General features: G+C 45.3%; 1 protein-coding gene across 3 annotated transcripts in view; it reads left to right on the forward strand.

The window, feature by feature from the left end:
• The window catches only part of LOC146869374 (solute carrier family 12 member 6-like), a 720,118-nt gene that overhangs the window by 306,806 nt on the left and 389,502 nt on the right, over positions 1–23,810 (forward strand). For all 3 annotated transcript variants that reach the window (XM_085599658.1, XM_085599660.1, XM_085599655.1), the window contains one exon: positions 16,973–17,103. In XM_085599658.1, the coding sequence (XP_085455784.1) occupies positions 16,973–17,103 (131 nt within the window). The remainder of the gene's footprint in view (positions 1–16,972; positions 17,104–23,810) is intronic.

Consider the following 23,810-nt stretch of genomic DNA (forward strand, 5'->3'; position numbering starts at 1 on the left):
CTGAACGGATTTACACCAAATTAACAAAAGCGTGCTTTCTAGACCAAGACCCTTCTTCCTGCCAAATGTGGGGTAATTCCGTTCACCCGTTCGACCTGTAGCCTTGTCTAAAGTTTCCTACAGAAATTAACATGGCGAAAACACGTTTTGGGACCCCCCTTTTTTCTCTGCCCCCCCCCCTTGACGAATCACCCCCAAACTTCCCACAGAGGAGCTGATATCAACAAAGAATGAGTTTAGAACATTTCATGAAGATTCATCAAACGACGCCAAAGTTATAAGCAAAACAAAAAATGCTCTTCCTATGGAAACTTGGTCCTAACTATAACTACCTACTGGCGACCTCCAGTAAGTAATTTATATATTTGTTTATAGGGACTTTCAGCCGACCCTCTTCTTCCATTAGTCTGTTGTCATTCACATTTTTGTTCCACCCACTGTAGCATGGGGCAGTGGGTCAGACCTCTTCAGCCTTTGGCTAACTTCACAGGATTTATTATTTCAAAACACATCAACACATAAAGTAATTCCTTTCAGTGCCATTGACCACAGTGGCAATGTGTTCTTTCTTTAAACCAAAAAAGTTTGTTTTTAGACAGTAGTTTTTTATGTTGAATGCCGGCCAGCTCCCACCGCAAAAATATTTTACAAAAACCGTGACAAAATAAGCATGGACAAAGTCAAAAGGCTGGGAGACAACACTTTTTTTTGTTTTGTTAATCTGTGTAACATTTTTTAGTGACTCATAAGCAATGCAGATAACAGAAATAGACATGTGACATGCGTATTTCTTATGTTTATTGCAATTAAAAAGCACAGAGTTGGGTATCTGTCTTTCAAACTTATAAATGTGCTTGTAACCCAAGCCAAGTTCCCTTCAAAACCTATATTGAACATTATAATAATTTTCAAAGCAGCCCTTTGTTATTTAGATGTGAAATTGTTTCCTAAAAATGGATTATGAAGTCCTAGCATCAGGGGCTGGGCTTGGTTGTTCACTGAGAAATTGCTGGATTTTGCTACTTTTTGTACTTCCTAGAAAGATAAGGTTTCCAGATGACTTTGTGCTAAAAGTGACATTATTTCTTGGGCCTTCATTCAACAACCAAATGCATTCGGGATTTTGTAGTCATTGTTTGTGTCGTTTGAGCAAATCGGAGATCCTTTGTTATATTCATGCCCAGAGTTATACAAAGAGCTAGAACTTTGTGCAGCTTTCAAGTGAGACAGTGTGGCTAGACACTCTCTTGGTCAGTGCATTACTGTTCACAACGCCATGTTCAAAGCAGGCCTGTTATGTTTGTTAGTCACTCTCAGCATCTCCGCAAGAGCCGAAGGGGATACGTCGATGTTATCAGTTGGCATGGAGTGATGGCGGTCCTCCACTTTATTGCATGGCATACAGAAGGTCAAAACTGGGCTTCTTTGTTGCATCAAGGATGCCATGAGTTCTATTGAAAGGCATAGCTTGACCATAAGTGTCCAATCCAAGAAAGTGATTTCTCCTTTAGGAATCACATTAACTTACTTATCTATCCAAGATGTTTCATAGTCTCTTCCTTTAAGGTTAGTTTGTATTTCTGGCTTATAAAAGGGAGAGTGTGGAAAGGGTGGTGGTGTTGCAATGTATTTCGAGCCCTGATTTTTCATTGCGTTCACTGCCCCTTGCGCTACATTTCTGATGTATACTTCTAACCACAGATTCCTCACCTTGTAATTATCCTGAGGTGACACTGGGTTTGGAAAACTCAAAATGTAGTGCTCCTTCGTACCAGTAGGTGGCCATGTGGGACTATGTGTCGACTCTGTGACGTATATAATTGCCATCAAACCATGCTGACATAGTTGCTTTCTTTCCACAGCGTCAGACGCGGATCCGGAGCTCCGCTCTTCTTCACTCTGTGAAGAGATTTTTTCTTATGATTTTCTCAAACTTCACACAGTAGGCACAGGGGCAATTCCCTACCCAAGACTACAGGGTTTCAACCTTGTAGGGACTGTCCCAAACAGGTGCCTGTCACAGATCCCCAAGAGGTGTGCCTCCGGTGTTGAAGTTTGGCGCACAGTTCCAAGGACTGCGCCCAAATGAATCCAACAGCCATACCAGACCACAAAGTGCAGCTCCTCATTGCAAATCAACACGCAGGTCCCACGCCAGGTTGAAAGCATGAGGGCAGGCTGGCTCCCGAAGCCATTCCCACATCAGATCTTTTTCCCAGTCACAGTCTTTGGGTAAGTCCAAGAAGAAACACAAGAAGGAGCTGATATCATCTTTGGTCCTGATGCATCCCGGGTCCTGGGTCCATCAACATTGCAGCAGTTCGGAACATTTCAAGAGTTCATGCTGTGCATCTTTGTCATACTTCTAGCTCCCTCTGGTGCACCTTCAGCCCCCAAGGATCCGCACAATCCTCCAGTCCAGTTACTGCAGGCAAATCTGTCCTTGGCACTGTCTCTGCTCCTTGAGCCTTCTTCGGGTTCCACACCAGCATCGGTGCGGACTTTGGGTCCAGTGCCAAAATTTGTGGTGGTCCTTTGAATGCCAGCACCAAAGCTGCCGGCGGATCCACAACCAATTGTGATATCTTTCTCTGAGCCAAATTTGTCCCAACCTTCACTGAGGCAGTGCTCAGATCCTCATGTGACGCAGCCACTACTCGGTCCCTCAGACTCATACACTATTCAACTACAGTGAAGTCACGCCCTGGTGCAGCACCAGCTTTTTAGCTCGCACTCCGTCAGCAATGACAATGGCGACGATGGGGAAGAGTTTGCCCACCTTATGATGAAGATAATTGGTATATGGATCTAAAGGATGCCAGTGGGTTGGATACATCTCCCAATACTGGGTTGCTTAACCCTCATTTTACTGGCAGTTCTAGAAGACTTACAGGCTTTCTTGGTCAACACTTTTCAGGGTGGCAAGTATGCGTCTAAGTTCATCATCCTCTCAGGTATAGACACCACTTTTAGGAAGAATTACTAGGACAAGCGTGGCACTTTGGCACCATGCATGGATGAGATCTACATACTTCTCTGGGGATGTCCAAGTATCCCTAATAGACATGCTCTTTGACAGTTCCCACCATGTTTGTCAAAAAGGCAGACTCAGCCCTGGATCATTTTAAAAAGAGCCCAGCAATGGCACGCTCTTGGGACCTTTAGTCACCAGTCCAACAGCCCCTCTTCAGGATTTTTGCTCTATTTGGGGATATGCCAGGTGCTTGACGTATCCACAGTATCAAGCCCGCTGTCTACACAAAAGGCCTAGCCCTTGCAAGGTCAGAGATGTGGGCCGACCATGCAGCAACAGGCCATCAGGTGCAGGGTGGATACCAATCCCCTGCCCTTTTGTCAGCAACCACAAAATCTCTTTAGTGCCCTGCTGAGGTGCATAAAGCCATCCAGTAGTATGTAGGGTCAGCCCCTCCTCCGGTAGTGGTGGAATATTACATTTGACAGGTGGGTTCTTCAAATTGTCCAACGGGGTTATAGCTTACCATTCTTTTTCACCCCACCACATGTGCCACCTACATCAGAGCAGCTTTTGGAGGCCCATCTGTCCGTTTCACACCAGGAGATTCAGCCTCTTTTGACCAAAGGAACCATAGAGAGGATACCGGTCTCAGAAGTGGGGACTGGATGTTATTCCTGCTACTTTCATGTGCCAAAGATTGGAGGCCTCTGTCCAATATGGGATTTCCCCCTCTCAGTGCCTTCCTCCACAAGGACAAATGTAAGATGATCACACTAACCCAGGTTCTTTCTGCTCTATATCCCGGATTCTGGATTGTGGCATTGAACCGGTTGGACACCTGTTTTCACATCCCTGTACTACAGGCTCACAAGGACTACCACCAGTTCAAGGGGGGGGAGGGACTAGCCTTTTCAGTTTGCTGTGCTCACTTTCGAGCTCACTGGTGCCCCTTGGCTATTCAGAAAGGTGATGGTGTTGGTCGCTGCCCATTGTCTGGTGTACCAGTCTTGCCCTACCTCAACAACTGGCTGTTGAAGGCTGGGTTGCCACAGTCAGCTGTCGTTGTTCAAATCATCTGTTGTGATGCGTTTTCGTAAAGTTGTGCAACATATGTTTCTGCTGATGCTCTTTAAGATGGCAAAGTGGGACTAAAATGTGTTCCTTACTTTTCTCATGTGTGCTCCCTTTGAACCGGTTTACAGTTGTCAAATGCGCCTCTTCAAATCAAAAATGATGGTTGTGATAACATCAGCACACTGTGTAAGCTGCAGGCACCCTCGTTCCAACCACATTATACAATTTTTTTACCAGGACAAACTTGTGTAGGACTTGAGCTGTGTTCTTGATGAAGGTGGTGACACCTTTTCACATCGCACACGCCCTCACTCTCCTGACCTCCTTTGCACCGCCTCATCCCTTTAAAGAGGAAAAGAGGCTCAACTTGTACTTCGATCACATCAAAAAACATTGGATAGTTGATCAGGTCTCTTTGGGGTTTTCTAGGGCAAAGCAGTGCAGAAGTTGACCATCTCCTCATGGATAGTCCTCTGCATTGAGATCAACTGCGCATTGGCTAAGAAGCAGCCTCGAGAATGTCTGAGGGCTCATTCCCAAAGAGCCAAAGCTGTGTGTGGCAGCTACATAGGTACCAGTGCACATGTTTGCAAAGCACTGTTTCCTAGACAGTCTGGTCCACCAGGATGAGCATTTTGCCTGTTCGGAATCTGCAGGACCGTTTAGTCTGAGACATTCCATAGAACCACCACAGAGGAACTCTTTGGTATCTAATCGTAAGGCAAGGAATCTGTGGTTGTGGTGGAGACACTTCTCTGTTCTGTGGAGTGGGCTTTTTTCCATCTAAAAATGTTCCACCTTAGGAATCTTCCAATTTGCTGATTGGCTCCTCCTCTAAGAGACTGGGCAAGCTTACGAAAGAAACTGATGTCAGAGCACATGGGTGGCACTTATTTCCTGCTCTGCTCATCACTTCCTGAGTGGAACGATGTTGCACTACGCCACCTACAGGTGCACAGGAGAACTTATTTTTGAGTTTTCTGGATCCAGTGTGGCACCAGGAGATATTCACAAGGTGAGAAATCTGCTGTTAGAAGTACCCATCATAAATGTATAGCAAGGGGCAGTGAATGCAATTAAAAATCGGATCAAGATGCATCTCAACACCACCCCCTTTTGCACACATTCCCTTTGAGAAGCCAAAACTAATAATTTACCTCAGAGGAAAAGACTTTGCGACATCTTTGATTGGAACCGATTTTAGACAGGTCTCAGCTTATGTTATGCTACAAGATAAAAAAGTGCATACTGTTGCTTGGGAAGATTCTGCTTGTGTTCCCTTGCCCCAACATCATTTTCAGTTCACCACAACAGAGATGACTAGAGGGAGGGACAATTCACCCCCCCCCCCCCCGTTATACTGATGTCGTCTTCGACCTCGACATTCAGAATGCCAGTGGCTTTATTGCCAGGTTGTGGCAAAATATATCCTTCGAGGTATTCTAGACACTACAAACAATGTCTGCCATTCCATGGGCAACAGCGTTTATGCTGGACAGCACGCTTGGATGGGTGCTACTAGATTCTATGGAGACCTCCAGGCAATGAATATGCTATTTGACAGAGCGAAGGAAGGTAGATTTGGCACTGGAGTGCTTTAAGCACTGCCAGGCTACAGCTCCCTTTCCCCTTTTTACCAGCTATACCAGTCATGCGAGAGGTTCTGTGTTTAATGAATGAGCCATGCCTACTGATGGAGGCAGCCCTCTCCAGCAGTCAGTGCAGCCTTTTCAAGGCTTCAAAGGAAGGCGTGGTGGCAGAGGATGGGGGCAACAATAGATGCTAAAGTCCTTATCCTATTCTTCACTAGCCGATATTGCCCTTAAGCAACTTTAGATTTCCTTCCAATGGTCATTTAGGACCTGTAGGATTCACACTTTGATTTTGCCTTCCTGCCGGCATGCAGTTATTTTGGACAACCTTCAGGTTCTTCATTTTGGTTATGCCCTCTTCTTGTTGTCTATACATCTCCTCAATCCACTAGGTTGTGGCCAGACATTGGCAGAATGTGCTGCCATTTTAGCCGCAGTAGTCGGAGACTGCTCCCCAAAGGTGCTATTGAAGTGGTACCTGAAGCATAGAGGAGCACCCAATGTTGCTTCTGATACCTCTTATTATGCTAGAAGAACAGGGGCCTAAGGCTGATACTGGGTCTCGGGGCTCCGAACACCTTCCATGGATAGGACAATTTCAAGATGCTTAAGCCTTGTATCCCAGGAACTGGATTGTGTCCTTGTGCCGATCCTGAAGGCTTACAGGCTTTTCCTCCGATTTGTCATGTGGTCAGAGCACTACCGGTTTACCGTCCTGCCCTTCTGCCTTACTTTGGGCCCACCAGATGATCATGAAAGTGATGTCCGTGGACATGGCTTTTCTTAGGTTTGCAATACATGTACCTCAGCCACTGGCAGCTAAATGTAGGCTTGTCTCAATCGGTTTTAAACCACTTGAAAATTATGATTTTATTGCTCTGCACCATGGGGTTCTCCATAAAGAGCTGAACTCCCATCTTCAGCCTGGGCATTCTTCGCGTACTTCGCTTTTGATTTCCTGAACTGGAGTGGTACATAAGATGGAGGTTGGATAAATCCAACACAGCAGTGTGAATATCAAGACCACTCCAAAGCATTAATGGGGGTTCTTTGTCATGGGTTTTCCCTTTAGAATTGGCATCCTAGACATTGTGACTTTGAAGGCTCTTCTGCTTCCTCAGCAAGTCCAGTACATTCAGGGTCCGATTAATGTGGATGTATACCACTGAGAAGAACTCTGTTAATATCTGATATCTTAGCCATGTACTTCACAGCCTTGCGAGCGCATGCATTTATTGTGCCTCAGCATGCTGGAGAAGAATAATTACCTTGATGTTGGCCTTACCTGGACAATATCCAGTTTTCACTACTTAGGCACTTACATATCACACTACACGGGAAGCCTTTCATTCACTCAATATAGGTCAGATTTTGGCAGGACTACAGTTTTTTATTGTTTTCTAGAATACATTGCAACTGTCGATAATGGGCAAGGTCTCACTGGCAAAGGTATTCCTGCTGCGATACCCATGTGTGCCAAGAGTCTGCGGGCCTCATTTAGAGGTTGGCAGATCGGTACTCCATCACAAACATGACGGATATCATGTCCACCTTATTACAAAAGCATTACAGTCTAATGCATTTGTAATAAGGCAGGCAGGAGATCTCTCAAGTATGTGACAGAGAGCCAGGTGTAGAAAGAGTAGAAATAGTGATTTCCAAATGGCAATTTTATCCGAATTCCTGTTTGGAAATCGCTATTCTTTATGTATGAACATTTTTGTTTTCCTACTTGCGATTCCTGGTGGGTTGCAAATTGACCTGCCTCATGAATAGTAATGAGGTTGGACGCAGTTTGCAATGCATTAGGAATGGCTGCCATCACTGGGATGGTGGCCTGAGGAGGGCAGCAGACCACCATGTTTGTGATTGCTTTTAAATAAAGGTTTTTCTTTTGCTGTTGTTAAAATGCAACCCGTTTTCCTTAAGGGAAAACGGGATGTGTTTTAACAATGAAAAATGAAACATTTTGTTTTCATTTTTTTAAGAGCAGGCAGTGGTCTGTGGTTCCTCTGCCTGCTCTTAACAAATGTTTTTCCGACATTCTCAAAGGGGAAGGGGTCCCACTGGACCCCTTCCAATTTGCGAGGGCATTACCACCATCTTTGAGTTGGTGGTAAAATAACAAGGTTTTCCAACCGCATTTTGGTCACAAAACCTTGAGACATAACACTGGATATTGCTGCTTGGAAGGGGCGCCCAAACACATCCCTTCCAAATAGCGATTTCTACACCCAAACTGCTATTCTTGGGATTCGCAGTTTTGGTGTTTAAACATCAGGAAAAGCATTTTGTAATCTCAAATGGCCCGATTTTCAGATTTGTGGCACTTGCGATGGCAATTATGCTTCGTACATATGCCCCAAAGTACCTGCCAGCCAAACTCTAAATTGGGACCTATATCCCTAGCCCTTGAAAAATTGGATCGGCAGTATTCCTGGTGTTAGCAGGAAAAAAAAGTAGTTGGACACAAAGTTGACCTGGTGGAAAGGTGGGCTGGAGGTCTCAGACATGTAATTGTTTTAAATTACAACATGTGTATTGGCTTAACACTGTCTGAAAATGCCGGACCTACTCATGATGGGTGGTAATGTTCCGAGGCACTTTTCTTACATTAGGCAAGTGGGTAACGTATGGGCATTTCAGAATGTTACGAAACTTCCACCATTCGCAATCAGTATTTCGCTGTGGAGTATACACCCCTTTATACAGATTACGGGGGACATGACAGTGAGATGTTAGAAGACAAGTGGATACTAAATATAGGGGGATTTGTACCTAGGGAGAAGATTTGTTACATTGGCAGAGGCACCCTTTTTCTCAGAATAAGGGCATGGGAATTCTGAGACTGGCAAGCCACGTCCAGTGATTCCTGTGACACAGTGAGACCAAGAGCTGGACTCAGTAGCATGCATGTGTGCCCTTATTTGTTGAGCGTGACTACCATCACTTGGGCTGTGTAATGAATGTGCTTTTCACTAAAAGGACACACCCAAACCGTGCACTCCCCTACAGAGAGGCAAATGTACCACTGCACCTTTAAATCACACACTTTGCACAGCACTCCCAAAGGCGAGGCAAGAAGACAAATTCTGGTGCATTTAAACTGACACACAAGTTTATTAATGCAATATTTTAAAAAGGCAGGCCGAATATATCAGTAATTGCAGACTCCCAAATGCCAATTAACTACAAAAAACAATTAGAATAAAATGCAGTATATATACAAATAGCAAAGAGTAGAAAATATATACATATAAATGGTTAGGAACACCTCACCGGCTGATTCTGCAACATCCTTGCCAACTCTAGCTGGGGAAGTCCTTTCAACAGCCCAGGAAGGAGTTCAGTCAGGGCCCAAGTTCCGTCACCTCCACAGCAATACGTCTATTCTATGGTGAACTTCCACCTGGCCCCCGAAAGTACCCAGCTTTAATACCATTACTCAACGGGAAGTTAAGCTTCTAGAAAATCTTGCCCCCTTCTCATTAGAAAAAAACGAGCTGGCTGGTACCCGTCTGCGTCAAGGCCAAGACGGAGGCTGGCCAAGCTCCCATGTTTTGGCTCTGAGGCAGAGTTGTACATTCCACAGTACACTTCTCACAACATGTTCCAGTTCACTCTGGTCAGTGAGGAGCGAAAAAAAAGTGAGCAGCAGAAAGATCTTGAGTGTGCTGTGTACGCAGAAGTAAGGCAAAGTCTCATAACCCAGACAACTTGCAAGCACTGCTGGGCACACAGAAAAGCTTAGAGCAAGGTAGAGTCAGAAAGCAAGATGACATGAGGCCACGTCAAAGCCAATAGTAAGAACTCATAATATTAATGTACTGTTCTACTCCATGACAGCTCCCACTGAAAAACAAGAAGATTACAAGACCGAAGAGAAGCAGGCATATGCAGGACCGTCTCATAAATCCAGGCTAGGGGAAAATAACACACTAAAGTCAGTTAAAATGGTGGTAGTTTAAGGTCATTATAGGGTGCCAAACCCCAAGAGTGCCTCTTTCACTACAGGCTTTAAAAGACTGACCGTGGTGCCAGCAGCAAATTATGACAAGAGGGTCCTTTTTACCTGTTGCTTTCCGTATAGAGTTGCCTGTTGGCCTCTCCTGTGTTTTAAATTGGTAATTTACTCCTTCCATGTGGGCAATGTAGAGCATGTGTGTATTGTATACATGTGCAGTTTATTGTGGGTGGAGCATTGTCACTTGGGTCTGCTGCAACATGGAATCGCTTTTGATTTCCTGAACTAGAGTGGTACATAAAATGGAGGTTGGATAAATCCAACACAGCAGTGTGAATTTCAAGACCACTCCAAAGCATTCATGGGGGGTCTATGTCACAGAAGAGAGTTTTTTTTTTTTAGGAGTATATGTAAGAGCCGCTGCCCTTTCCTGCTCCATTGTTCATTAGACATTTTACACCAACATGTGAAGTGGTAGTTAAGTGGGTGTTACACCTGGCACCATTGGTGTGGGTCTGCCATGCATTTTTGCCTTTGCATCCTGTGTTTTTGCTGTGTGTTGGACTCCGTTTTGCTGGTCTAGATGCTTTGGGTACTTTGCCACTGCTGTTCAGTGCCAAGGTGCAAGTGCTCCCTTTGTAAATTACTGTTATGGATTAATGATGCCATGATTGGCATATTTGGATTACTTGCCAGACCCTGTATAGTGCACTGTGTGTGCCCAGGGCCTGAAATCAAATGCTGCTAGTGGGCTGCAGCACTGATTGTGCCACCCACAGAAGCAGCCTGTAAAATCTAACTCTGGCCTGTCATTGCAGAGCCTGTGTGCAGTTTGGGAATGCCATGTCGACTTGGCAAACGCACACACTTGGCAGTCCCTAAACCTTCCCTTTTCTACATATTATTCACCCTTAAGATAGGCCGATGGTACCCCTGTGGACAGGGTGCATCATATGTAAAAGGTAGGACATGGCCTGATTTGTGTGGCATGTCCTGATAGTGAAATGCTGTTAATTTTGTTTTTCACTATTGCAAAGTTACTTGTTCCCATAAGACAGAATGGGGAGTTTGTTTATAACATCTTATAAACATAGCTGGCCCTGGGAACAAGTTGGAAAAATAAAGTCTAGTATGCCTGTACTCGGAATGTTAAAGTGCATCTTTTAGTGAGGGTGATTTTTACATTCTGTGTTTGAAAATACCACTTTTAGAAAGTAGATATTTTCTTGCCTAACCATCCAGTGTGTCCTCTGCTAGATTTGTGTATTACATGTCCGGCTTTTGGATGACAGGGGCTTTAGAGGGGCAGCAGCTCCAGAAATCTGATGAGCCAGGGCTGGGCTGAATAGACCTGGGCTGCATTTAGAGTAGGGGGAGGAGATTTCCTTTCACCTGAATGGGCCTGGTCTGCCTTCAACAATGCTGTCTCCACCTCCTGCCAGGAAGCTGCACCAGTAAGGACAGAACTGGTTTTGGCTGGGTACAGACACTCTCTGCCTTCAGAGAACAAAGGATTTTGACGTATAAAAAGAGGGCCCCAGACTTTTAGATCACATCTGGGAATCTAGAGGAACCTTTACCATGGAGAAGAACCAGAGAAGCTGAGGAGGAATACTGCCCCTGTGCTGTTTGTTGTCTGAGGTTTACCTGCAGTGGCTGCTTGCTGCCAAGGAAAGGAGAAAAAGGACTTTGCTGTTTGCTTTGTCATCTGCTTGCAAGAATATCTCCCAAGGGCTTGAAACTGAGCTTGCTTCCTGTTCTGAAGTCTCAGGGACGCAAAGACTTCACCACCAGCTCCCCTGAATTTCCTTGCTGGGAATTCCAACCGCCAAAGAGGTGCCTGCTGCTGTTTAGGACCTCTGGAGGCTGTGTGTCGCTGGGAGCTGGAAAATTGATGCAACATTGAAGAAGCGTGCTGCATCCGCACCCATTTCTGACGCATCGCCGAAGAAGCCGCCGCAGCGCCTGCCGCGGCTCGCTAAATCGCGGCACGATGCATCGGGTGGCACGATCTCTGAAGTCCGAGGTCACCGCACCGACCCCGATGCAAGCCTGCTGTGCTGCTGCATGAAACCACGCATTGTACCGGATCGACGCATCGAGGCGCCAAGACTGTCGCATCGTTGGTGGATGCAGTAAGAAACAGACGCATCACCTCCACACACATTAAGAAACCGACGCATCACCTCCTCTCTGGTAAGGAACCGATGCATCACCTCCCCTGCGCTGCAGTACGGAACCGACTCATCACCCCCGAAGCAAGGAACCGACGCATCACCTTCCTTGTGTGTAAGGAACCGACACATCACCTTCCCTGCGGCCATTTTGTTTGTTTTGCGTGACACATCCAAGGTACTTTATGATAAAAGTGTTGCATTTACAACTTGCATTGAACTGAACTATTTCTACCATTTGAAAGCCTTATTTGTAATACTGTATTGTGGATTTTTGTCGTTTGGTCTTGTTTTGGTTTAGATAAAGATTACTTATTTTTCTAAACTGGCGTGGTGTCCATTTGTAGTGTTTTCACTGTATTACTGTATGTGTTCACAAATGCTTTACACTCTGCCTCTGAGATAAGCCTGTCTGCTCGTGCCAAGCTACCAAGGGGGTGAGCAGCAGTTATTTTAGGAATTTATCCCGCTTACCCTGACTAGAAGCAAGGGTCCCTATTTGGACAAAGGTACCTACGTTTGCCAACTAGAGACCCCCATTTCAAACAATGGGAAAGCCTTTCACTCTTTTGTACCTTTGTTGAGGGTCTTCCCTGACATGAGGCTCCCAATTACACTTCAGTGTCATTCTGACACTATGGAGCAAAGTCTAGAACTGGACAGTGTGGGAGGAATCAGCATATGTTAGCAACTGTCTGAAACTATTCCCAGAGTTGAAATACATAGTATCCGTTTTGGGCAAAAACTACCTGCTGGTTTTGGGGTCTTACACCACTAGAGTCTGAGCAACTGTTCTGTGCTTCAATGTGGCTGTGGTTGCTGGCTGTCCACCTCTTTTCAACAAGTTTGGGGAAAGAGACCTTGAAGTTGTACAGCATGCTTAGAGGCAAAACGCCTTTAGCTTTTTTTTTTTTTTTTTTTTTTTTTTTTTTTTTTTTAGAGATGGAGCCGACTGACTGCTGAGGAGTCAATCAAATAAATACTTTCTAGAAGAGGGGGACTGCGATGTCCTGTGGCAGGACACAGTTTAAAAAACTGCCATTGCAGCCCACTGAAAGATCTGCCCTGCCAGGCCATGAGGTGTGAGGCATTCAGACCTCAAGTCGCATGCCCCTTGAGAGTGGTGCTCAGAAGCACTCATGATGGTAGAGTGCTTATAGAAGCCACCAGTGGATTTCTGTCACAGAAGATGTAACGCCTGCAAAAACTTTGTGGGGAGGAAATTAACACCATGTTTGGTGGCCTTATCTAGAGAACCAGAAGTGCTAGGCTCAAATATCACATTGCAATGGGAGGTGGATTCCGCCTCTATTTCTTTATCACTGCTGCAATCCGGGATGGGCTGTTTCCTTTGGGTGGCGTATTTGTGTTTGGCCCGAGGAAGATTCCCCTGTGAAGATCCATCAGACCCAAGATCGAATCAAGTGGAGCATGGTCTCTTTTTCACCATTGTTGTCTCTGACCCTGCCTTCATCAAGTAACTTCAGCTGAGGTAGTCCGCATGAACCTGCTCGATGGGTCGTGTCTGCCCTGCCCTTCCCTGGGACTCCTGAAAATGTTCGCACAGCTTGCCTCAGGTTATTGAATTGAGTAAAGGCTGGATTGCACTTGTACCTAGGCTTCCTCTGTGAAGAGCATAGTACAATTATTGTTTATTAAAGACTCTAAAGTTGACAACATAAATGTTCCACTTTGAGGACTGGTGAACCTCTCTATTCCTGCCTCAATATCGTTGGGCACTCTAGTAGAGTGTATCCATGTTTTTACCTTGACCTGTGTAGCTCATACATGTTTAATACCCTTTTTAGGAGTATGTTAAATGGAGCACATTTAATTGTATTAAGCTAATACATTGTGTCGAATATGATTTTAAATGGGGGAGATGTAAAGTTTGTTTGTAACCTGATCAATTTAGGAACATTTCTTAACAAAAAGAAATCTGTGCTATGCACCAATATGTAATCAGACAGTAAACCTGGTCCCCTGGATAAAAATTTAAACTGAGCTTGTGAATACATAATATCTCATTCATACAAACCAACAATACTCAAGCCCTTAAATACAGTTTGGGAAAATTAGGCAACAAAGGGCCCAAAAAAAGTCCCACAATTGTGACTTCCCAATTAGTGGTTCAATCTCGAAAAGATGTGTTTTGAAATTACTGGTAATTGCATATTTAGTAGTTACTTAATAAGCAACCATAATTGTCTGGGTGGACCCTTGATCATGATCATGTTGATATTTATCAGTGGGCTCCGACCTATTCCATGATAAGGGCTACTTATTTAGAATGGATTCATCCAGAGCTACTAATATTATTTGAGTTGTATACATCAAACAAGAGTACATGAGTGGCCACCGTATGCATGATCACAGGCTCTGATCACCTCAGTGTAGGATTGCCAGCAGTAATGTAAAAAAGGCCTGGTCAATTTGGAATGCCTCTTAGGAGTAATACAGCCACAGGTGCAATGCCCTTCTGGCTCCAAGGTAGATATATTTGTAATAACTCTGCCAATTCTGCAAGTTGTATCACTCAATATCAGTTTTAAATATACTTTGGAAGTTATGGGTTTGTTGATTAAACGCGTTTTCGTCTCAAATATAGTCTTTTCGATTTTTGTCTACAGGAGAGCTCCCCGCAGGTCACTGAAGAGCTACCAGTAGCTCACTAGCTACTTGTTGGAAGAGCTCGATCTTATATACACGTTATTGGATACAAGTCCCTCTATTACCAGATATGAATTTTATCACCTTTACTGCTTCAAAGTACAGCTCTAATTATTATCCCTTTCAGGCCAGTTTAATATTGCTCAATATAAATATGCCTCTTTTTGGAAGTACTGCTCTTACTTTATTAGCTAATAATCTCTTTGAACAAAAGTGTTTCAGAATTATACCTTTCTTTAATTTATTAAAAAAGAAACGCAGCTCCTCATGGAGTAGTTGGCTTTCTATGCCAGGTATATTCCAAGAGATGGCAGAAATCTATCTCCCTGAGAACAGGAAATATTCTGCGGATTATCCCCTCCTTTACAGGGCCGTTTCTAGGTGTTTTGCTGCCCTAGGCGAGAATTGAAAAATGCTGCCCCCTCCCTTTTACTACCATCACTCTCTCCCCCTGTCATCCAGGTGTTGGGGAATAGAGGCCTGCTGTGGTGTCTCTCTATCTCATCTGGACTGTCAAATCTGTATTAAAGTAAGTCATCTGTGTCAATTGTTGTGGCTATGTAAGTTATTGCCCAGTTATGCTATCATGGGCTTGAGTTGGGAGAACAGTAGGGCTACTGGCCTCTTCCACCTCCAATCACACCCAGCACGGGCAGATACACAGACCCACGCAGAATCAAACCAACCCATAGTATGCTGCTTTATGTGGCGAGATTCTAGAGGCCGAGCAAGCTTTATCGTAGACAAGATATCAAGCAATGCCAGGATAATCTTTTTCGGGGCGGGCCTGGTACCAGCTGTACAATAACACAGGCACCCAGGACTCTTGGTACTTAACGGGTGGAAGGCCCCATGTGAGCTCAAGCATTTGCAATGCAATAGGTCTCGCCTTTACGCGAGTTTAAGCTATTGGCATTGTAAATGACGATGCCTTTTATTTCTGTTTTAAAAACCAAAGCATAAATAAAAGGCATTGTCATTTACAATGCCAATAGCTCAAACTCGCGTAAATGCGAGACCTCGTGCATTGCAAATGCTTGTTCAAAATGCGACAGAATACTAATGTTCCATTCAAACGACACAAGTGCTTCCTTTTACCCTCTTCAATGTATTTTTACTTAGCCTGGGACAAAAACTTCTTGTCAGTTTTTTCATGCTCTGTAACCATCTCCAAAAGCTTGTTCCAAGCAGGAGACCACCACGAGGCCCCCACATGTGAGATCTGTAGTTTTAAGTGATGTCTGTTTTGTTTTTAATTAAACAGACCGGGACGTCACTTTTTGAGTTTTGTGCCAATATATTATGTACACGTTTCTGCTGCATGGTTTTCAATCTGCATTAAATATCCCGGAATGCTGGTGGGCCCCCATGGCAACAGTAATGTTAACACAGGGACAGGTGACCGTAACGGGGGAAGCACAGCTGCAGTACATTACCAGAGTACGGAGGCCAGAAGACAGTAATACAGGCTCACAGTGGCAGGCACTACCAGCAGAGGGCAGTGTAACATCTGTAAAGGTGCACAGAGGAGGCAGCACTCACGGTACACCTGCCGTCACGATACATCAACAGTGGACGGTAAAGGAAGGCATGAATAGAAACAGGAATATAGTGCCATCAAACTTGAGACGTGGCTTCTAAGCTAGGCCTGGTCCAGCAGTCCCTGTGTCGTGGTAAGGCTGTGGCCTAGTGGTGTTTTTAGGCCCTCGTTCCATCTAGGGTGGAAAAATGCATGTGTGCTCCAAGTAAGGCCTTTTGAATGTGAGTGATGGTGGGAAGAGGGGGTAGAGGGGTGGAACGTTGTATCCCATTATCACTTTCCCGACCCCCAGACTGCAGCTCATGGTACAGCACATACTGAACGCATGTGAGAACATATGCAGCACTTTTCTCGTGTCCCGCAGTCGGCACACTGCCCAGGGGCACAGGCGGGTTCAACAGAAAAAGAGTCTCCATCGCCGGAATCTGCATGGTTCTCACTTTCTGGCCTCCGTTCAGTAGCGTGACAGAGAATGATGCCCAGCCCCTACTCCCTGCAGATTGTGATGAGGGGCCCCTGACTCTGCCGAACAACACAGATATTCATTGACCCCGACAAAATGGGGCACTGAGTCCTGAAGGGTTGGAGCCTTCTGTACCCTGGGACTGCATTACGCACATGCATGCATGTTTAGTTTTTTGCCGCCCTCCACCTTTTGCCGCCCTAGGCGGCCGCCTAGCCTTGCCTAATGGTAGAAACGGCCCTACTCCTTTAACCCTATCCAGACCCTACCAGAAGCAATTCCTCCTCCTTTGTATCCAGTTAACATATTTGCAATCTAAAACCAGCGTCAATAGCCGTCACTCCTCTCTGTCTTGATAGTAATATTAGTGTTCGCACACTAACCTGAAATTCTGATGTTCAGTTTTCAATTGTCTCCGACTGAGTAGATGTTCATCTATGTGTATCATCCTTGCTAAGCGTCTCAATCCCTTAGTCTTATAGCCTCTCACAACCTGTCCCTTTTGTTTGCCTTCACAGCCGGAGGCTCTTACTTCATGATTTCACGTGCTCTAGGCCCAGAGTTCGGAGGAGCAGTGGGGCTTTGCTTCTACCTTGGAACCACCTTTGCAGCCTCCATGTACATCCTGGGTGCCATTGAAATCTTTTTGGTAAGTGTCTCTGCGAATTTTGGAATCTGGTGTCATTGTTGCAAATAGCTGCTAGTGGAATGTGAGCAAGTGTTTAATATTGTTTAGCCAGTTTACACACACGGAAAGACAGGAAACTGTGGAACAGGTTCGGCCCTCCAATTATTGCTCAAAGTGGGTTGGTGCTAATTTCCTACCCCCATTTGCACTCATTACAAAGACCTTAATCTATGTGACCCGACTGGAGTGCTGCAGGCTGTGGGCTCACCCTGCCCTTGTTGGTAAGACTGAATTTATATTAGCAGTCTTGAGACCATCGGCCTCTGATCTCCAGCAACAGATGACCAACTTGAGAAAAGGGATACAGCTCCTCCAGGATAGATCAGAGGACGCTGAAGGGCAGTTGCGCCAAAATAATATCTGCATCATTGGACTCCCTGAAAAGATTGAAGATCCTTCTGTGGTCCATTTGATTTAAATATGGCTAAATCAGACTGTGCTCCTGGGGGAGTTCTTCTCTGCGGAGAGGGCACATAAAGTACCTGTGTGGTCTTTAATCCCCCAATCCACTCCGTATCTCCCCTGGAATGCCCCCATGTCCAATGGTGGAGCACTTATTTTTGTTTACTGTGAGAGAGACCATATTTTCCGTGTAGCTATCAAACATGGCCTATGAGAACTGAAGGGCAGTAAAACCTGCTTCTATCCCTATTACACAAGATGAATATAGTGTAGAAGGCAGAGTTTCCTGGAAGTCAAGCGCACACTGCAACAATTAAACCTCTCCTATGGCTGGATCTTTACATAGTGCTGGCAGATGGCAAGATATTTTTTCATTGCACCGGTGCAGGTCTTGTCGTGGCTGGAAATGACAGGGCATGACATTTGTCTGGTGAAACAACGTTCAGAACAAGTTCGGAGGCAGAGGTAGCGTCCATGTCATATAGTGAGAGCCCCGGCTAGGGAGCAAGATGTGGCCGCACAGGCCTCGCTGGTTCAAGATTTATGGGACCTTGCTGAGGCAGCATATTAAGGTTTCGACTCCTTGGCATCAGGAGATGTGTTATTGTCCCAACAAGGCCATACAGTCTCTCTAATGACAGAGGATGGCATTGCCTGAGCTCTTTTTGCCCTTTGCAGTGAGGTTCTGTATGATGGCCTGGTCTTGTCTTGTTGTTGTTGTTGAGCAGAGCAGCAAATGGTCCGGTTTTTGTGCCATTTCAAAATCCATATTGATGTGGCAGTGAAACAGTGATACAGCTGGAGATAATTCTAGCTACCCCCATATGCTAATACACAATTGCAACTGTAATAAGTTTGTGTTCAAGGCATGTGAGCTGTAGATCACATGCTGTGCATAGCCTGGCATCTAGTGTTGGGTCCGGATGTTTGCACTTTGTTTTTGTTTGAAGAAGTCTTTTCCAGTCACGAGGTAAGTGACTCCTCCTTTCGGTGATAGTGCGCATGGGCATCAACTCCATTGTTGAACTGTTTTTTTCCGCCATCGGGTTTGGATGTGAATTGCTGCGCTCCGGTTTGGCACCGTTTCTCGGGTTCCCTTCGACGCGCAGTCCACTGCCCTCGACTGTATTGTTTCTCGATCGCGTTTCCTATTCTCTGCTTATCGTTTCGAACCAAGAATCTTTGATCCGAAAACTCGTGGAGGGCTGTTGGGCTACCCGCGCTGGGCTCGCTAGCAGGTCTCGTGCCAAGTTTCCGCACACCAACCTGCACGAAGTGTGCAATCTCTGCTTGTCCCCGGATCATGCCGAAAAGGACTACAATGCGTGCTGATCGTTTCGATCGAAGAAGATGCTCCGTGACCGTCGGGCTCGACATAACGAAATGCAACAAGGCGGCTCCGTACCGAACATCTTCGGAGAAGATTCCAACCAAGAACACGCTCAAAGAGCCGAAGAAGAACAACATGTATCGGTGTCCGAAGCCGACTCCGACATGGAAGAGAGAAGTGGAGTACAATACACAGGGTCGACGTACCATGAGTACAGAAACCCCCTTAACCCAACAACCAAAACCTTAAAAGGCTCAGGTCCTTCCTTTGCCTACGGGCCAGGGTCGGCACCAAGAAAAAGCCTTTCGGCTCGTGATCGAGTCAGCCTCTTAGCGGCACCGAAAAGCAAGCATGTCTAGCCTCCATCTTTGTCCAAGCCTATATCTTCGGTGCCGAAGAGTTTGGAGCCGAAACTCTCGACGCCGAAAACTACAACTAAAGAGAAAAAGACTTTTGGTCCGATGTTCCAACTCCGGATCCGAAACAAAAAGAACTGGTTATCAACCCAGATACTGGACATATTCATGTCAAGTTACCTGAAAAAAGGAAATTGGCACATCAGGATGAGCATCATATACCTCTAAAGTAAAGGAATATGGCTACAAACCCATCACCACCTGATATTCCACCTTCTTCACCTACTAATCCTCACCTACTTATTACCCCCACTAATTCACCACCACCACTATCACCTGACCCACAGGATGAGGGTGTTGGGGACGGGGAGGGGGAGGGGATGACAACAGGCACACACGATGTTGATCCATGGAAGGATTATAATACTGATCGACATACAGATACTTACCCTGATTTGTATCCATCAAGGCCATCACCTCCTGATGACAATATAGGTAATATTGAGCTTCTTAATAGGGCTGCTCACTATCATGGTGTGGAATTACATAAAGAAACTTTAGAGGAGGACTTCTTATTCGAGACATTAAGCTCCACTCAGAAAACAACACACACTTTACCAATGCTTAAGGGGATACTTAAGCATGCAGATGCCCCTACTGACCCTGCTTACATCAAAGGTCAACTGCCCTTAGACTCTTTGGTGGTCTCTGTTGCTCGTAAAAGAGCAAATTCTCAAACAGGTAAAGCTCCTCCTCCTGATAAATAGTCTATGTTAATTGATGCCTCTGGTAAAAGGGTAGCTTCTCAGGCAGCTAATCACTGGTGCATTGCTCAGGCTTTGCAAGCCAGATATGATGGCGCTCATTATGATGAGTTGGAAAAACTTATCCAATATCTACCTGATGAGCATAAAGCTAAGGCAAATGATCTCATACAAGAAGGAAAACTCATTACCAATACCTCCATCAAATGTGCATTAGACAGGGGCGTAACACAGGCCCCCGCATCCCCTGCAGTGGTGGGCGGGGGGCCCAGCTGCAGGGGGCCCCCCTCAGAACAGAACTACGGTCTGAGGCCTCCGGATAAAACGCGAAGTGGGGGCCCCTCTGTGTACATGCAAGGTGCCCCTTAAACTTTTGTTACGCCACTGGCATTAGATGCAGCAGACACAGCAGCACGTGCAGAAAACACAAGTGTGTTGCTACGCAGACACGCATGGTTAAGAATATCAGGTTTCAGACCTGAGGTACAGGCCTCCATTCTTAATCAACCTTTTGACAAGGAACACCTATTTGGCCCAGCAGTTGACATGTCGCTGGAAAAAATGAAAAAAGATACTGAGGTCGCAAAGTCCATGGGGGCTTTACAATTATTTCAATTTCAATTTTCAATTTCAATTTTCAATTTCAATTTTCAATTTCAATTTACAATTACCTGCTAGTAGAGGTTTCTTTCGCCGCTCCTTTTAAGGGGGTGGTTCCAAAACTGTTACCACAGAAAATCCCTCCTCCTCTTACAAGGGCAACAATCAATCACCCTCATCAAGAGGATATTTTAGAGGAGGTTTTAGAGGAAACAATGGTAGAGGAAGAGGCAGAGGCAACTCCACACGCACTTCCCCCTCTAATAACACAGTGACTTGCTTCCACTAACCTCTGATCATTCCACTCCTGTTGGGGGACGTCTCTCTCAATTTCTCTCTGTCTGGAACACCATCACCACGGACAAATGAGATCTACAAATTATTCAATACGTTTACTGCCTGGAGCTTACAGACACTCCCCCCAAACATTCTTCCAAGATCATATGCAATGTCACAGGAACATCTCACCCTTCTAAAAAAGAGGTTCAATCTCTGTTAGAAAAAGGAGCAATAGAGCCAGTCCCATTAAAACATCAGGGAACAGGAGTATACACCCTATACTTCTTAATTCCCAATAAGGACGGATCTCTCAGGTCTATACTGGAACTCTGAGAACTCAATCTATACATTCAATCAGACCACTTTTACTTGATCACTCTACGAGTACTTTCACTACTTCAACAAGGTGACTTCCGGTCCACTCTGGACTTAAAGAATGCCTATTTTCATATCCCAATACATCCTGCTCATCGCAAATACCTAAGGTTCATAGTAGCAGGACAGCATTATTAGTTCAAGGTGCCCCCATTCGGAGTAACAACCGCACCCAGAGTTTTCACCAACTGCTTTGCAGTAGTCGCAGCGCACCTTCGAAGACAACACATTCACATCTTCCCATATCTGGACGACTGGCTCATAAAAGCCAGCTTGTAAAACAGCTGTCTGTCACACTCGCAAAAGAGTGCAGTTGCTCCACGAGCTTGGATTCACAGTAAACCTGTCTAAGTCTCATCTACAGCCATTCAACACACAGGGGTATCTGGGAGCCACAATAGATACACAAAAGGCTTTGGCCTACCCCAATCTGGCCAGAATACGCAACATGCAAAAACTGCTCTGCCAGTTTCAGCCTCGTCACTCATTGCCAGCTCGAGTGTTCATGCAGTTACTAGGGATGATGGCGTCTTGCATACTAATAGTCCCTTTCGCAAGACTTCACATGCGTCCCCTTCAAGAGTGCTTAGCACGTCAGTGAAACCAGTCTCAGGGTCGGTTATCGGATCTAGTGTTGGTGGACGGCCGCACCCATCGCTCTCTGCAGTGGTGCAATACACAAAACCTTTCAAAAGGGCGGCCCTTTATCGACCCAGTTCCACAGATTGTGCTAACAGCAGACGCATCGCTCACTGGTTGGGGAGCTCATCTCCAAACACATACAATTCAGGGCATGTGGAGCCTGCAGCAAAAGCAACTCTTCATAAACCATCTAGAGCTGCTAGCAAGTTTTCTAGCTCTCAAAGCGTTTCAAGTTCATCTAGTAGGCAAAGCTGTCCTGGTCCATACAGACGACATGACAGCAATGTACTATATGCACAACTAGCACAGACCATCTGGAGATGGGCCATACGTCACAAAATGTTTCTCCTGGCAGATCACCTTCCAGGAGTAAAAAATCAGGTTGCAGATCTGCTCAGTCGTCAAAGACAACAGATTCACGAATGGGAACTCCACCCTCAAGTTCTCCTCCCATTCTTTCAGATGTGGGGCTTTCCAGACATAGATCTGTTCGCCGCAAACCTAAACGCAAATTGCCCAAACTTCGCATCCAGACATTCTCACCCATTGTCCAAGGGCAATGCACTGTGGATGAATTGGTCAGGGATGTTTGCCTACGCTTTTCTGCCTCTCCCACTCATTCCATTACTGGTTCAGAGGCTCAGACAGGCGTCCTTGACATTAATCCTAGTTTATCCCACATGGGCTCGGCAACCCTGGTTCACAACCCTGTTGGAGCTCTCAGTAGTTCCTCACTAAAAACGACACCTCACTCCCAATATGCTCACTCAGAGCCATGGAGAAATAAGACATACAGATCCCAGCAATCTAAACATTATGATCTGGCACCTGAAATGTTAGAGTTTGGCTACCTCAATCTTCCACCAGACTGTATTAATATTATCAAAGAGGCTAGACGTCCCACCACAAGAGCATGGTATGCAACAAAGTGGAAGCGATTTGTGATATACTTCAATAACAACCAAATAGATCCATCTTCAGTTCAAAACATAATTTGCTATTTACTACATCTGCAGCGTTCCAATTTAGCGTACTCTTCTTCCATACGCTTACATCTTGCTGCAATAGCTGCATACCTACAGAACAGACAACATCTGTCTCTTTTTAGAGTGCCCGTCATCAACGCATTTATGGAGGGAGTTAAAAGAATCATTCCTCCAAGACTTCCACCTGCTCCAGTGTGGAATCTCAACATTGTCCTCACCAGGCTAATGGGTCCACCCTTTCAACCATTGCATACATGTGAGGTACAGTTCCTTACTTGGAAGGTAGCTTTCCTCATAGCTATCACATCTCTGAGGAGAGTGGGTGAGCTTCAGGCACTAACCATAGAAGAACCAATCATACAAATACATCAAAACAAAGTGGTTCTGCGGACCAACCGTACATTTCTACCAAGTCATGTCTGCCTTTCATATCAACAAATTTGCTGAGTTGCCTGTGTTCTTACCTCAACCAGATTCTGTGGCAGAAAGTGCTTTACACACTTTAGATGTGAAAAGAGCTATTCTTTACTACATAGAAAGGACAAAACCTTTTCGGAAAACAAAACAACTATTGCAAGGTGGATAGTCAAATGCATTCAGATATGCTATGCAAAAGCAAAAATAATTGTAACAATTCTCCCTAGAGCACACTCCACTCGCAAACTAGGGGCTTTTATGGCATTTCTAGGAAACATACCCATAGATGATATTTGCAAAGCTGCAACATGGTCTAAACCTCACACATTCACAAAACACTATTGTGTAGATGTGTTAGCAAGTCAGCAAGCTGGTGTGGGCCGAACAGTTTTACGTACACTATTTCAGACCACTGCATCAGCTACAGGTTAGCCACCGCTTTGGGAGATAACGGTTGTTTAGTCTATGCACAGCATGTGATCTACAGCTCACTTGCCTCGAACCGAAAATGCTACTT

The sequence above is a fragment of the Triturus cristatus genome, chromosome 1_1 (assembly GCF_964204655.1).
Source record: "Triturus cristatus chromosome 1_1, aTriCri1.1, whole genome shotgun sequence".
Taxonomy (NCBI): domain Eukaryota; kingdom Metazoa; phylum Chordata; class Amphibia; order Caudata; family Salamandridae; genus Triturus; species Triturus cristatus.